Raw genomic sequence first — 14,410 nt, forward strand, 5'->3', positions numbered from 1 at the left:
GGCACAAATGGCTTTTTTCACAGTTAGATCTCCAGGGTTCAAATGGTATCCCCCAATCATCACAGGTTTCCCACCAGCAACTAGATATTAGTTGCTGGTGTTATTTTTAAAGTGGTGGGGGGAATATATATAGATATATAGTTAACAGATCTTCTCTCACCACAAACATAAACTAACCCCTTTAGAACAACACACACAAAAATCCACAATTGGTTAGCCACACCAGGAAGCCTTCCATTACGGGCAGACTGGATCCGCACAGACAGAAGGCGTCCCAGGACAGCTAATCCTAGGAAAATATCTTTCCAAAATTTAGAAAGGACAAACAACAGAATATTCTTGCCCACAATTCTCTTGTCTATATTCACTGCACAGCTTCTGAGTTCTTTCTTGGCAGATGCACTTACAGCTTGGCCAGCTGTTTTTCAATATGCCTAAAGGTTCTGTAAGGACTTGTCCTATTCCAAGTCACTGAGACTTGGGCTTCTAAGTTGTCATCCTCCTCATTACATTTCTTCAGCAAACCCAATACAGACACCTTTCCACCACTCCAAGTCCTTCCATAATGAACCTTCCAGAGTTGTAAAAGATTTCTGGGTCATCCTAAAATACTGCTCTACACAAAATTTTGAAGAACAAAGGCATCTTACTCTATTACTGCCATTTTTTCCAGCCTTGGGGTTTAATGCATAAGCAGGAAAGAAAACTTTAAGCAGCACCATTGTAAAAGATAAATATTTAATTGTTTATAACATAAGTTGTTCTTATAAAGGAAAACAAAGGCAATCCCAGGCAAACTGCCATCAATGTTTCTAAAAACAAAGGTCTACCACAACTATTCTCCTCTATCTGGTCAAGTTTGGGAAACTAGTCTGCTGCTGAGGAGTGGCATCTGCTGGCAGACAGACACTCCACAAAAATCACATTCACCAATAAAATAAAATAAAATAGAGAAAAAGGAAAATCAGAGTTCACGTTATTCACAAAGCAACTTTCACTTGCTTCTTGACTGACAGGATGATGTTTCTCTTAACAATGTAACTCCTTTCAGTTCTGGTGATGGTCCTGAATTGCCCATGAACCAGAACAACATGGCCAGCGCTGCCTATGAAATTTCCTTTCACTAGTCAATCAGCAGCAGAACTAGAGAAAAAAACCCACAACTATACAAGATCTCATCTTTGTAAACCACTAAGGACATAATACACATTTGTTATTTAATTAAAATTCTTCATATCATGCATCTCTCAAATAAGTTCTTACAATGACTCACTGTAATGGATATTAAAAAGATTGCTAGCATGCTTCACTGCAAACAGTCAACTGAATGTAAAAATTCAAGAAGCCCAGAAAACAACCGAATATTATGATTTGCTGCACACCTTAAAATTAATTCTAAGCATGAAATCAAATTTAAATTTCTGGAAATTAAGTACATACACAGAATAAGTCAGTTCAACATGAACCAGAATATCCTTAATTTTAGAGCAACCTGGTTGTACCTAAAGCTGATGTACACTTTACACGAGGTGCTATTCTTATAAGCCATAGTTCCTGTAACTGTCACAGACAATAGCTTTTTGGCTTAAAATATCATGGTGGATGACTGACACATGCCATATTTGTTTTGGAAGGGACAGAAAAAAGGAGAAAAATTCAATTTAAATGTTTCAACCATGTCTAGGAATGAAAGTAGGAATAAATGTGGTTTTATACTATATTTTCATTTTAAAGAAAACCTCCTACTCTTAACAGCACCATGCAATAGCAACGTACTTTGCAACAGCATCTAAAATGTGGCATTACTAACAATGAAGTTTTTCTTTTGGTGAAAAAAAATATGCATATTGGGCTATTACTATACACTTTCAAAAATATAATCACTTTAAAATTCAATAGATCTCTAAATACAATAAAATACAATAAAATAAAATACAATTTTTTAAAAAAATAGTTTTGTGTCTACATGCCAAGGCTCCATCTCCTCCAGGCATACTCTACTGGGGGCTACTGTGGCTGATCAAAATTTTGTAACCACTCTTCTCAGCTGCCAGGTCAGTCAGATGAAACCACAGCAGAAAGCTTCCTGATACCACAGAAGCAAGCAACGCTGTGCTCTTATGTCATATATGTTATAATATACGACACCTGACATCAGATCTGCAGCTAAAAAACCAGCTGGTTATCCAACTACCATTATCCAATGTTGATCTGAAACATCAACAATCATCCACTTGTTAGACTTTTAGAAATTAAGGGAGACTGCCGTTGGCAAACACAAACAATGCTCTCAGTAAGACTCGGCATTGGTGTCCTCATCACCCCCCGGGGACCTGGTCCCAGCGCATCCCAACTCCTTTCCAGTCCAAGACATTAGAAGCCTACAGATGGAAACTGGACAGCTGCTGTGCGTGTCTCAGTGCTGAGTCCAAGACATAGCCTAGACACGATCACTGATGGAGGTACTAAGGGTAGTTCATTGGGCCAAGAACACTTGCTGGGAAATTTACATTACTGATCTAGATTACAAGATGAGAACTTGCAAACAAAGACTGCAATGGGAAAAATAAAGAATAAAATTCTATGCAGTGTGTCAAAAATATACATCTATTACGGAGTACAGGAAGAAGAAAGTATTTAAGCTGATAAATGTGCCAGAGAAAAGCCTGAAGAGGAATGCACGAAGCAAACCTATCATGTTGGATTGTTTAATCACAAGACTGTGAGAAAAAGACTTTGAAAAACTCCAAAAACTTTCCAATTGCAGGAAAAAAGGGACTTTTACCATGCCAGTATCTGTTGAAAAATGTAAAGTCATATAAAGTTCCTAGAATGCAATTAGGACTCTTTTTTTTTTTTAATTTTTTAAATATTGTGGAAGCTAGTGCAAGGTGTTTATCTTAGGCTGGTTCTCCATTGCAGGTTTGACTCGTCTACAAATCCAATTGTGAAAAGCAATTTGAGTAAAAATCATCACAAAATGAGAAATCAGCACTCTAAAAAAGGAAGCATGAAAGAGGAATATACAAGATCCCTTCTTCTTGCTCAGGTATCAAAGGGTGGCCATGCTAAACACCGCAAACTACTGGGGTAGCTGCTGCATTTCGCCACTGGGGTAGCAAACTGCCCCAACGCAAATCAAAACGAGAAAGCACATTATAGAAACATTATGGCTAAACCAGATGGAAATCACTGTAAAGTTTCTGAATTAAAAAGCAGTACATTAACAAATCTCAAGACGTACTTTAATAAACAATTTAACAAGAACTGAATTTGTGAAAATTCTACTTTATATTAGAAAATTCAATGACCTACTTGTTTCTAGCACAGGAACAAGCCTTCTCAATTTAAGTATTTGCTGCCATCATGTGTACACTTCAAAAACTGCAATCTTATGAAGGATACTTTTCATTTATCAAGTCAAAAATCAGCTATCAGACTACACAAGAGGGCATTACAGACTTCAGTTAGAAGGTGATGAAGTTTCAAAGATTGCTAATGTAATATGAATTCTTCCCTCAGTACAGATTGCATATACATTAAACAGCATACAAACTCAATTCAATTACAAAGACTGCACGCTTCCGCTACGCAATCATAAAAAGCAAGAAAGCGATTATGAGTTAAATGGTATTTGGTGGTCCACAGAAAATAAACCAATTGCTCTGCATCATTATATGCAGATACCAATACTACCAACACAATTCAATGCCTCCAGTCATGACATGTCCAAAGAAGCAACAGTGACAGAAAACTTAAGCTCAATCCCTTCCACCCATCTGCTTCTGGTTCAGTTTCAGACATAGAAAAAAAGAAAAAGAAAAGAATGTTGCAGTGACCTCAGGAAGAAGAAAAAACAGTTTAAAATAGCATAAAATTAGTGTATCAAATTTACATCATTCAGGAATTCCCACGGAGCAAGGGAATATGTATCTACATTTTAAGGATTAGTTCCTAGCCAGTCTTGAAAGATGGGTACAAGATCAATTTAGAAGGTATTCTACAGATTTAACTAGTTACTGCAGGGGGGAGAGGAAGTGCATCATTCTCTCTTTTGCCTCAGCCTGCTCTGTCGCTCACTAACATCCCTGTGTTTTGGGTTTGTGTGGCAAGTTTTGGTAGCAGGGGAGCTACAGGGGTGGCTTCTGCGAGAAGCTGCTAGAAGGTTCTCCCATGTTCGACAGATCCAATGCCAGCCGGCTCTAAGACAGACTCGCTGCTGGCCAAGGCCGAGCCCATCAGGGATGGTGGTAGCGCCTCTGGGATTAGAGAGTTAAGAAGGGGGGAAAAAAAGGAGCAGCAGCTTTTGCAGCCAGAGAGAGGAGTAAGAAGACATGAGAAACAACTTTGCAGGCACCAAGGTCAGTGAAGAAGGAGGAGGAGGAGGAGGCGCTCCAGGCACTGGAGCAGACATTCCCCTGCAGCCCATGGAAAAGACCATGGTGAGGCAGGCTGTCCCCCTGCAGGCCATGGAAGATGATGGGGGGCTGAGACTTCACCTGCAGCCCATGGAGGACCCCACACCGGAGAAGGTGGAGACACCTGAAGGAGGCTGTGACCCCATGAGAAGCCCACGTTGGAGCAGGCTCCTGGCAGGACCTGTGGACCCCTGGAGAGAGGAGCCCACGCCAGAGCAGGTTTGCTGGCAGGACTTGTGACCCTGTGGGGGACCCACGCTGGAGCAGTCTGGTCCTAAAGGACTGCACCCTGTGGAAGGGACCCACGCTGGAGCACTTGGTGAAGAACTGCAGCCCATGGGAAGGACTCACGTTGGAGAAGTTCATGGAGGACTGTCTCTCGGGGGAGGGACCCCACAATGGAGCAGGGGAAGAGTGTGAGGAGTCCTCCCCCTGAGGAGGAAGGAGCAGCAGAGACAATGTGCGATGAACTGACCACAACCCCCTTTCCCCGTCCCCCTGTGCCGCTGAGGGGGGAGGAGGTAGAGAAATCGGGAGTGAAGTTAAGCCCAGGAAGAAGGGAGGGGTGGAGGGAGGTGTTTTAAGATTTGGTTTTATTTCTTATTACTCTACTGTGTTTTGCTTGGTAATAAATTAGATTAATTTTTTCTAAGTTGAGTCTGTTTTACCCATGATGGTCATTGGTGAATGATCTCTCCCTGTCCTTATCTCGACCCACAAGCCTCTTTGTTACATTTTCTCTCTCCTGTCCAGTTGAGAAAGGGGAGTGATAGAGCGGCTTTGGGGTGTACCTGGCCTACAGCCAGGGTCAACCCACCACACCCTGAAACAACAAAAAATGAGCACATTAACAGGAGTCAAGCTCCCCACATATCACTAAGCCTAAAACCCAACACTCAGTAACGCTACTTCTAGTATCACTTCTAACTTACTTCTAGTATAACGAACACTTCATTAGAAATATCTCATTAACATCACTTCTGGAAATGACCTTTAAAAACCTATAAATTCATACATTTTATCAGACACTATGATTAAACACATTTTCCAAATCATATCTTTCAAAAAATGCAGTTTGAAATTAGCAGCTTTGACACACAGAAATAAAAATATTTCAGCAGAAATTTTCTGCTCAGTGTATTTGCAGGAATGAGCTGCATAAACAGCAGGATATCAACTAGAAGATGTATGGTTGTAGATACAGTCAGCTTCAGCTTTAAAACAGCCAAAGCTGTTGGCATTAGGAAAAGGTGGCTAAAACAACATGAAGATTGATAAAGATGCTATTAAATTGAAATCTGAGGTTCAGCTTCTTGCAAAAAACATACTTGATTAACTGACTTTATTATTAGTGAACTATATAGAAAAGCCTCCATCCCTCAATGGGTCCAAACACATCAGTGTGTCCCAAGTACAGTTCTATATTCAGATGTAATACACACATCTGGGGATTTAAAAAATCCTCCAATTTGTATAGCACTGCTTGTGTAGACACCTCACATTATGCTGAAGAAAAAAAAATTCCAAAACAATTATTCAGATGTGCTCCAGATTCCATTTTAACTCACAGAAAATATCAATTTTGTGTCTACACAGGACAGAAAAGCACATCTATACAGTATGCGCAATTACAGCACTCATAATATTATTGCTGTAATTACAAAATATGGTACTTGACAGCACTTGTGGAAAGTTGGCAGTGTTTATAGTGTTGATAGTGGAAATGCACTGAAAACACAGTAAAACCTACCATGCTTACAAAACACTACAAGCTGACAATATTCACACAAGTACCAAACAAATGCTAGAAGGAAGGTGTCAATAAAATACAAACAAGCAGAAATTCTTATAAATTTGCAATTCCAATTCATATTCAGTTTGTCTGTTTGATCCACTGCATTGTCTTAAAATACAACAAAATTCAAAAGATTTGTGAATTAGTTACCTCGATGTTACCTTCATCTGAAAACCTAACCTGGTAAGGTTCTCTAAATTCTACTGTAAAATATTTTAAATAATAAAAATAGACAGTGCTGGAACACCAAGATATGGGCAAAGCAAACAGAATAGTCATCTCCTATCTCCTCCCCTGTCCTTTTTTTTTTTTTGAAATCTAAGAGGAAATAAGAAATCTAACAAGACTCATACTTGCACACATACAACTTAAAGACAACTTTTTAAGACATCAATTTTCTTTCTGTAACCTGTACAGACTTAAACTTTTTGAAATGGCTGTTAAGGAACACTGAAAAAGCAGAATCAGGCTAATTTGTAGCAAATAAGATAAATTGTTAGATTCAAAGAGTACTCAGGGATCTGAATGCACACTGCCAAAATAATGGATTCCTGATCGTTACAGCTCTAACTTAAAAAAACCTGGAAGCCCTGAGAATTACGTGTTGTTATGTATATAATTTATATATAATGTATATAATTTATACCTAATAAAGACTTCCAGTTTCCTAAGTTTCAAACACACACACCAGTATTACAGTATGTTGGCTAGCATGGTTACGCATATGCTGTGTCTCCTATGGCTTGGACAGAATTTTATACCACCACTAGATGGAAACCTGAATTACCTTTTAAACTGACAATTCTGTAAATGCTCTATTGCTGGTTCTGCTTCTACTGTGTCTGACCATTCCTATTTTCTGATTTAGAGATCTGATCACACACTGGCTGTCACAAACCTGTACACATTAGGAAAGTATCCATGAACAGGCATACACGAAACTTGTACAGTGTCTTCAAATCTGAGAGTATGAACATAAATACGCACTACTCATTTCCCAAGTCGGTGCTACTCAATACAAGGGATAAACTCTTAGGCAAATTAGAGATTTACTCCATTTCTACAGCCAATTTAAACTTCTCAATCAAAGTTATAATTAACAAAAATTGCTGTACAACCCCGACAAATCTCAGTTGGGATGTATTTAATGCCACACTTTAAATATCAAAGGCATGTTATATACTTTACCAATACATGCAATGATCAAATCATCTGAAATTTAAAAACCTATTTGCACACATATTTATACAAAGTTCCATCACTTCAATGGAATTTACTGTGTGATGTATTATAACCGGAGGTGACTGACACACGCAAGTGACTGACATTACTAACTGATATGATGCCAACAACTCAGATATTGTTTCCTGCTGTGTAAAAACAGTTGTAAATACAAACTTCAACTAGCAGCCAGGCACACTTATCAGGACAGTCATCCGACCAGCTACATGCATTCATAGATATGATAATATAAAGTTTCTGTCATGCTACTATGCCACTGAGAGTACTGATGCCACAGCTTATGAAATTTTGAATTTGGAAAATACAGTAAAGGTTTAAAACAAAATCCCACATTTGCCTTTAAGTCTTATTTTCCAGTCTTATTCCCCAGACCACACCATTTTTGAAATAGGGAAAAAAAATGCAGTGTATTTACATATAACAAAGTTAAACAAAAGAAGTTAATTAAATGCTATCCCACACCAATATGTATATAGAAAAAAAAAACCCAAGAAATCACTGGCTTTAGCAGCGGGCAGATGAATCTGAAAGAGAATGACGCTGCTCTCCAGATGAGAAGTACCAGATGCCCCTTCCCGTGACGGCTGTGCACCATGTACAAGCCAGCAGGTATCCACCAGGTTACCCCAAGTGTCTCTGCAGGAGAAACCTCCCAGACCACCTGGATTCTCCATGGAAGATGAGTGGACACCAGCTCCTGCTTCTAAACCCAAATTTGAAGGAGCACTGAAAGGATGGAAGTGATGTCACAGCATGAAAAGGATGTTAATTACTGAGAATATAATATATTCATTTATCCCGTGCTATAGGGATCCATGTGGTCAACCTTTGCCTTTATTTTCTTGGTCAAAGAGATAATTGCACGTGAATGCTGGTTCAGGAAACTCACCAAATCATGGGTGCACCAAGGCAAAATTGCCATCTTACACAGGTAGACTTCAAATCTTACAGCAAAGCAGGCCACCAGGAACACCAGGTCAGAGCAGCAGGCTGATTTCCTGTGGCTGATCAGACCTGAATCCCACATGCTCTTCAATTTATCAGCCACAACTCTGCAGCTCTCAGAAAAGTGAGAAATTCTTTCCTGCCTTTTGAGAAATATCAAAGAAAATAGAGGAAATTGTCTCCAATTTAGTTCTTACAAATTAATACCCAGTGAACACCCTAAGTGGAGGCTAAATGCATAAGTCTCAGTAGGAATTTACTCTTAATAAGAAGGGTTTCATCCAGATAGCCATAAAAATCACTAAAAGCAAATTCCAATGTGTCCGGTAATGTTACAATGAAATACTCCTCTTAAATCCTATTTCACAACTTTTATTAAAGTCATAAAATGGCAAAAACCTTAAAGTCGTATTTCACTTCCAAAAAAAAGTCTTTCTTTGTCAAGCAAAGAAAAGATCACTTATATAATGTACTTCACTGAAACTGAGAGCAGAATACAGAAAGTCAGCAGCAGTTTTATACTTACGCAACCTACGTATTTGCTGACGGACAGTACAAAGGGCAATCCACGTCCCATTCCCATCCCAATCTGACTCCAGTACTGGCCACAGCTTCCTCTTCCACCCATACAACTTTCTTTGGCTATTTGCTCTTCAAATTCTCCTTTCAACATCTCAATGTATTTTTGAGTGCCAGGAGTTTAAAAATAAATCAAGAAAAGTAAGGAAGGTCATACTAGCCCAAAGAATTAAGAAGCAAAAAATTCTGTAAGCGTTATCAGCTCACGAGCTGAAAGATCTATCAGGACAACTATGTCCTGGGAAACATCATGAGACCATCCCACAATCACTCCAGCAAACTAAATACTGCAAGTGACATGGGAAACTGAAAACAAATTTGATGAATGATAATTATTTGTATCATATCAAACATCATACTGATTCAAAAAATTCACTATTCTTGAGAGGCTACGTGACTAGGTTCCCCAGACAGAGAGGTACAGTTCTGCTTTAATTTTACCAATATAATGCCTAGATTTGGTATCAGGAATGAAAAAAATGTCACCTTTCTTCCAAGTATAAAACAGCCAGCTCCCAAATCAGTCTCAGTTCATTTGAAAGCTTATAAAAAGGCTTTCAGAGTCAAGAGTGGCCACAGCATTTCAAAGGCAATTTATTCAATTTATTAAATGTGAGAAAATGTCATGTAATTCTGCAGAATGATTCCGCTCATCTCAAGATAGTCCAGACCTTCCCATCTACAGGGTCAGGCTTTTTAAACAAGCTAAATACAAAATGGTCATTTTCAAAATTAAAAGAAGAATTAATTTAAATTATGTAAAACAAATGATTACTGAAATTACTTAGCTGAATATTCTACATTATATCATTTGTGAACTGGAATAAAGTAATCAATATTATCTTTATGTTATCTACCCTTAAGTAAGCATCCTCATCAGCTACCATATTAGAAGACTGTTGAACTAATTCACCTATCATATCTGTCAACATTAATTCAATGGCATTCCAAGGTAATAATCACTATCAATCTAATTATATCAGCCATCTCCTGTAAATGAGTACCAATTATTTTAATTAAAATATTAAATATTTAGAAAATAGAAAGGAACATATATTAATAATTTATATACTTAATTTGAATCTACCTGAACAAGCATGATTCCTGAACAACAAAGCTTGCTTTCTTTGTAACCCCTCTTTAACACTTTCCAGCAGGTTTCAAGATGCATTGATCCAAAATCAATGATAGGAAAAATGCAAAATTTATTGTTCTTCTTTTATATAAATGTATGCGTACATGCAGGCTATTTCTATCAGTCTTACTCACTTAAGAACTCTTCCAAGAATATTCAAAGGATAGTTTCCCTATTTTGTAAATGCTGAGGTCAGTTGAGGTTTCCCATAAAATGACATTAGCCATCTACACATTCGCGTTCTAACACTTAAGCCCTCAATTCCTGTGCATAGCAAACAAGGGGATCCCTTCTCATCTCCTTTACAGGAAAACAATACGAATCATTCACATACTCAGACAATATCATTTGGGAGCCTTTTTACCTCTTTTTTTCCTCATTTCTTTTTAAAGTTAATGTTAGAAATCTCCCTTTAATGTTCCACTTGTGCTTTTGTGGACGGTAAGGATATTCAAAATGCCTGTAGCCCTCTTTGAGAATTAGGCTGAGTATTCAGGTCCCGCACTGATATTCGGGTTCCTCCCAAAAGCCACAGAATTGGACCTAATATTAAATATTAGAAGCTACAGTTGCCTGAACACCCTGTAAAATCAAGATTCCTTTAAGAGCTCTTTTAAAGATTTTAACAGTAAAATCCTACAGGTTTTTCACCATGTTTCACAAGAAATAAAGGGAATTTGCTCAGCTTATTTTCTTTGATAAACAATCAATGTGCCCAGTTCCCTCGAATCATCATGGTTTAAATACAAAGGGAAAAAAACCTCATTTGGCACAACCATAATGCGATTAAAATGCCAGGCCTGTTAACTAAACAATTAGCAAATACAAACCAAACTGGAGGACACGAAAGCGTACCACAGACTATGAACTAGACTATGAACTACTAGACCACTAGTATATTCAAGCACACACAGAAGGTCTGACTATCCAAAAAAGCCTGAAGAGTTTTAACAAAAGTCTCATGTTAAAATAAGTCATCCTTGTAAATTTTCATTCAAAAAGCAGATGGGGTAGCTTATTAAGATTACACTTCATATTGAAGTCCTTATTCAAAGTCAAGAAACATCATATCCATAATCTTTAACCTCTGGTGAATATACATTAAGATATACTATTTTAATATAAAATTATGAGTACTCTTTTTCTGTAATATGAGACATCACACCACGCTGTACCAGATACCCTGCATGCAATAGAAGACACAAGGTAAGAACTTTTCCAGATGGGAGCTGAATTTTGACAACACTAAAGTGCACACAGTAAGGTATAGACGGACCTTAATGAACAAGCAAATCGATAAGAAAAGTGCTTGACGTGTACAACATGCCAGAATACTGTTAACAGAGATGTAACTTTGCGTATTTCCCCTAAAAATGGCTAACACTTAACAGGGAACATAAACATCATTTTGTATTAATGTTGTAGTGATTTGTCTGGGGGTTTTTCATTTGGTTTGGTTTTGGTTTTTTAATAAAAATAGATACAGAGGCAAGAAGTACAGTTACAGTTCATGTATATGAAGCAACATATCACAGCTTTGCGCATTGCTGACTGTGGCATTGAAGAACTGGGCGCTTCGCAGGTATGCTGGTATGTTTTGCAAGAATCACTCTAGACCCTCCAGTCTACTTGTGATTAAGAGTGTCCTGCTGCCCAGGAAGGGTGCAAAGAGGACTCCAACATGAATTAGAGCATCTTTCTCTGTTACCCAACCCCAGCTGTCCACAGTCCACCTTCCTCAGGTACTAGTTCAAGTCTTCAAGGGGCTGGGAACCACAGCACAGCGTAAGATGCAGAGCAAGTCCCACAGGCCAAAAACATGAAAGTCTGCTTTAAATTCCACCCTTGAAACAGATTATTATTTGGGAAGAAAAAATCCCAGAACAAAACAAAAATTAAAGATGAGAAGAGGGACATTACCTATGTGCTAATATCTCCCAACATCTTGTTAGAAGACATATTTGCAAAGTCCTTTATACGCACACACTCAAAACAGTTATTAGTTTCCTTTCCTTGAACATATCATACCTAATAGAACTGTCAGGTTTCAAAATTTGACTTCTGTTCCATGTAGTCTAATTTTTTTTTCCAGTTTTCCCTATAATCTACTTTTAAAACATTTTAAAACTGAGAAATATTTTCACTATTTGTTTACTTCACAGAAATGGCTAAAGATATTTCAATGTAAAAATTTTCTTCCTTTTCTAAAACTATTTTAAGGAAGATTTTTAGCACTGAAAATAGTAACCTGTAACTTGTCTTTTTAGCTCATGTTAAAATAGGGAGCAGCGATGTGGAAACATTTTGGCAGTATCAACTGAACAGCAATTGAGAATTACAATATCATCAGGTATTTGAGAGGTAGATAAAAATTTTCCTGATTTCAGGATCTATCAGTTGGCAAGAGACAATTAAAATACACTTATTCCTTTCCTCTGAAGAGAATACCAGGCAGTGTTCTCCCTGCTGGTTCCTGAGGCCCCGGTGCAAGGGCAATGGAGCTGCTTTACCCCCAAAATTTCAGCTACAGTGGTTAGAAGGGATGGGTCAGATCTCCCCCCATTATCCTTCTGTCAGTAAACTGGGAAGCACTGGATGCTACCAGCTAACGAGCTTTCAGGGCAGAGCAGAATACAATTTTCTTCCACAGAAAGGAAAACAGTTTTGAGATTCAAAAATACTACCAAAGCAGTAGCTCAATGAAAATGAAAATTACTGGGAAGCTTGTCTATAGATCTGTCTCTTGCAGCTGATTTCATGCTTTAATTGAAGTTTTTCCCTCTGTGAAGTGTCTTTAACATTTGCCTGTTGTGTAGGTTTTTTGGGGTCTATGAATATGCCTGTGTCAGCTGGAATTCAGGCATGTAAGGAAAGCACCTCAAGTCTCCCTCCTCTGCTACTCCTGAAACTTGCTACGTCCTCATTGCTCGTGAGCGACCTGCTTTTCTGTCCTAGGTGAAACCAGCCACTAAGTTCAGGGGGAGAGGCGGGGGGGTGGTAAGCAGAGAAGCAATGTTCACATAGTTGTTTCCTCAGGAAACACTCTGAAAAAATGTCACTCAAAAATTAAATACAAGTTCACAGGGAAGCTATTTATACCTATGTATTTAGCTAATTATAATTATACAATTAGCTATGTATGTAGTTATAAATACATATATACACATTTATATAATGCATTATTATAAATGACAGATAATTTTATGTATATATTTTTATATATGTATATATAACTAATGATATAATTGTTGTCATTCTGTTATACATACTTGTGTGTGCACAGTTATAATCACACATAGATGAGGCAAGGAAGTAAGTACTATAAAAGATAACCTGCAGAATTACAAGGAATTCTGTAACTCCGTGAGGAGTTTGCCCTGCAGGGGAGTGTGCCAGAGGAACACACTCCAAGCACACGAACCAGCAATCGACACCTCAGTGGTAATTAGCAGCGAAGGAGCCGACAGGCATTTTCCACCTCCCTTTCCCTGACACACATCCTTTAACAACGCCATGTCCAGCGAGCAGCAGCTGGCACGTAACAGCAGGGCTGCCAGAGAGGCCGAGCGAGGCGCCGGCTAACGGGCGGCCTGTGAGAGGCCGCTCCCCCTTACCGGGCCGGGCGCCTGGGCCGCGCCTGAGCCTCCCCAGCGCACCGGCGGGCCCCGCCGCTTCCGGCCGGGGAAAGGCCCGCAGCGGCTACGCGGCGCCCGCCGGCAGCGAGGACGAGCCTGGGAGCCACCCGAGGGGCCCGCGGCTCGGGAGGCGGCCCCCCCCCGTCAGACCCGGCGGGGCGGCGGGCACTTGCCTCCCATTCCCGCAGGAAGCGCTGGGCCTCGGCGGGCCCGGCGGCCTTGTGCTTCCTGAACTCCTCCTTCACGTAGCGGTCCCCCAGCGCCCGCAGGGCGGCGGGCAGCGCCCGGTGCAGCAGCAGGATCCGCCGGTACAGACCCCGAGCACCGCCCGGCATGGCGGCGGAACGGGGCCCGGCGGAGCCCTGAGCCGGCCGCACCGGGGGCGGGGCGAGGGGGCCGAGCTCCGGGCCGGGAAGGGACGGGACGGGGCGGACAAGAAGGGGGCTCGTCTGCCACCGGGAGGGAAGTACGGCATGCCGACTTCAGCGACTGCAGAGTATAAGCGCGTCTTGAAAATAAAGTTCTGCTTTATATGTCAGAAAATAAAGAGCTGTGAACTTTATACCTGGGTAAATTTTGAAATTAATTAGTCCGTTAACCCCAAGCTTCATAAGCTTAAATTTTATTTATTTGCATTTTTAAGTGTTGGTGAGAGAAGAGA

General features: G+C 39.7%; 1 protein-coding gene across 1 annotated transcript in view; it reads right to left on the bottom strand.

The window, feature by feature from the left end:
* Positions 1-14,136, bottom strand: part of SDHAF3 (succinate dehydrogenase complex assembly factor 3) — a 39,437-nt gene extending 25,301 nt beyond the window's left edge. The window contains exon 1 of the mRNA XM_075746130.1: positions 13,923-14,136. Coding sequence (XP_075602245.1) covers positions 13,923-14,084 — 162 coding nt within the window. The 5' untranslated portion in view covers positions 14,085-14,136. The remainder of the gene's footprint in view (positions 1-13,922) is intronic.
* Between the last annotated feature and the right edge of the window lie 274 nt (positions 14,137-14,410).

Source organism: Balearica regulorum, chromosome 2 (genome assembly GCF_011004875.1).
Source record: "Balearica regulorum gibbericeps isolate bBalReg1 chromosome 2, bBalReg1.pri, whole genome shotgun sequence".
Classification (NCBI taxonomy): domain Eukaryota; kingdom Metazoa; phylum Chordata; class Aves; order Gruiformes; family Gruidae; genus Balearica; species Balearica regulorum.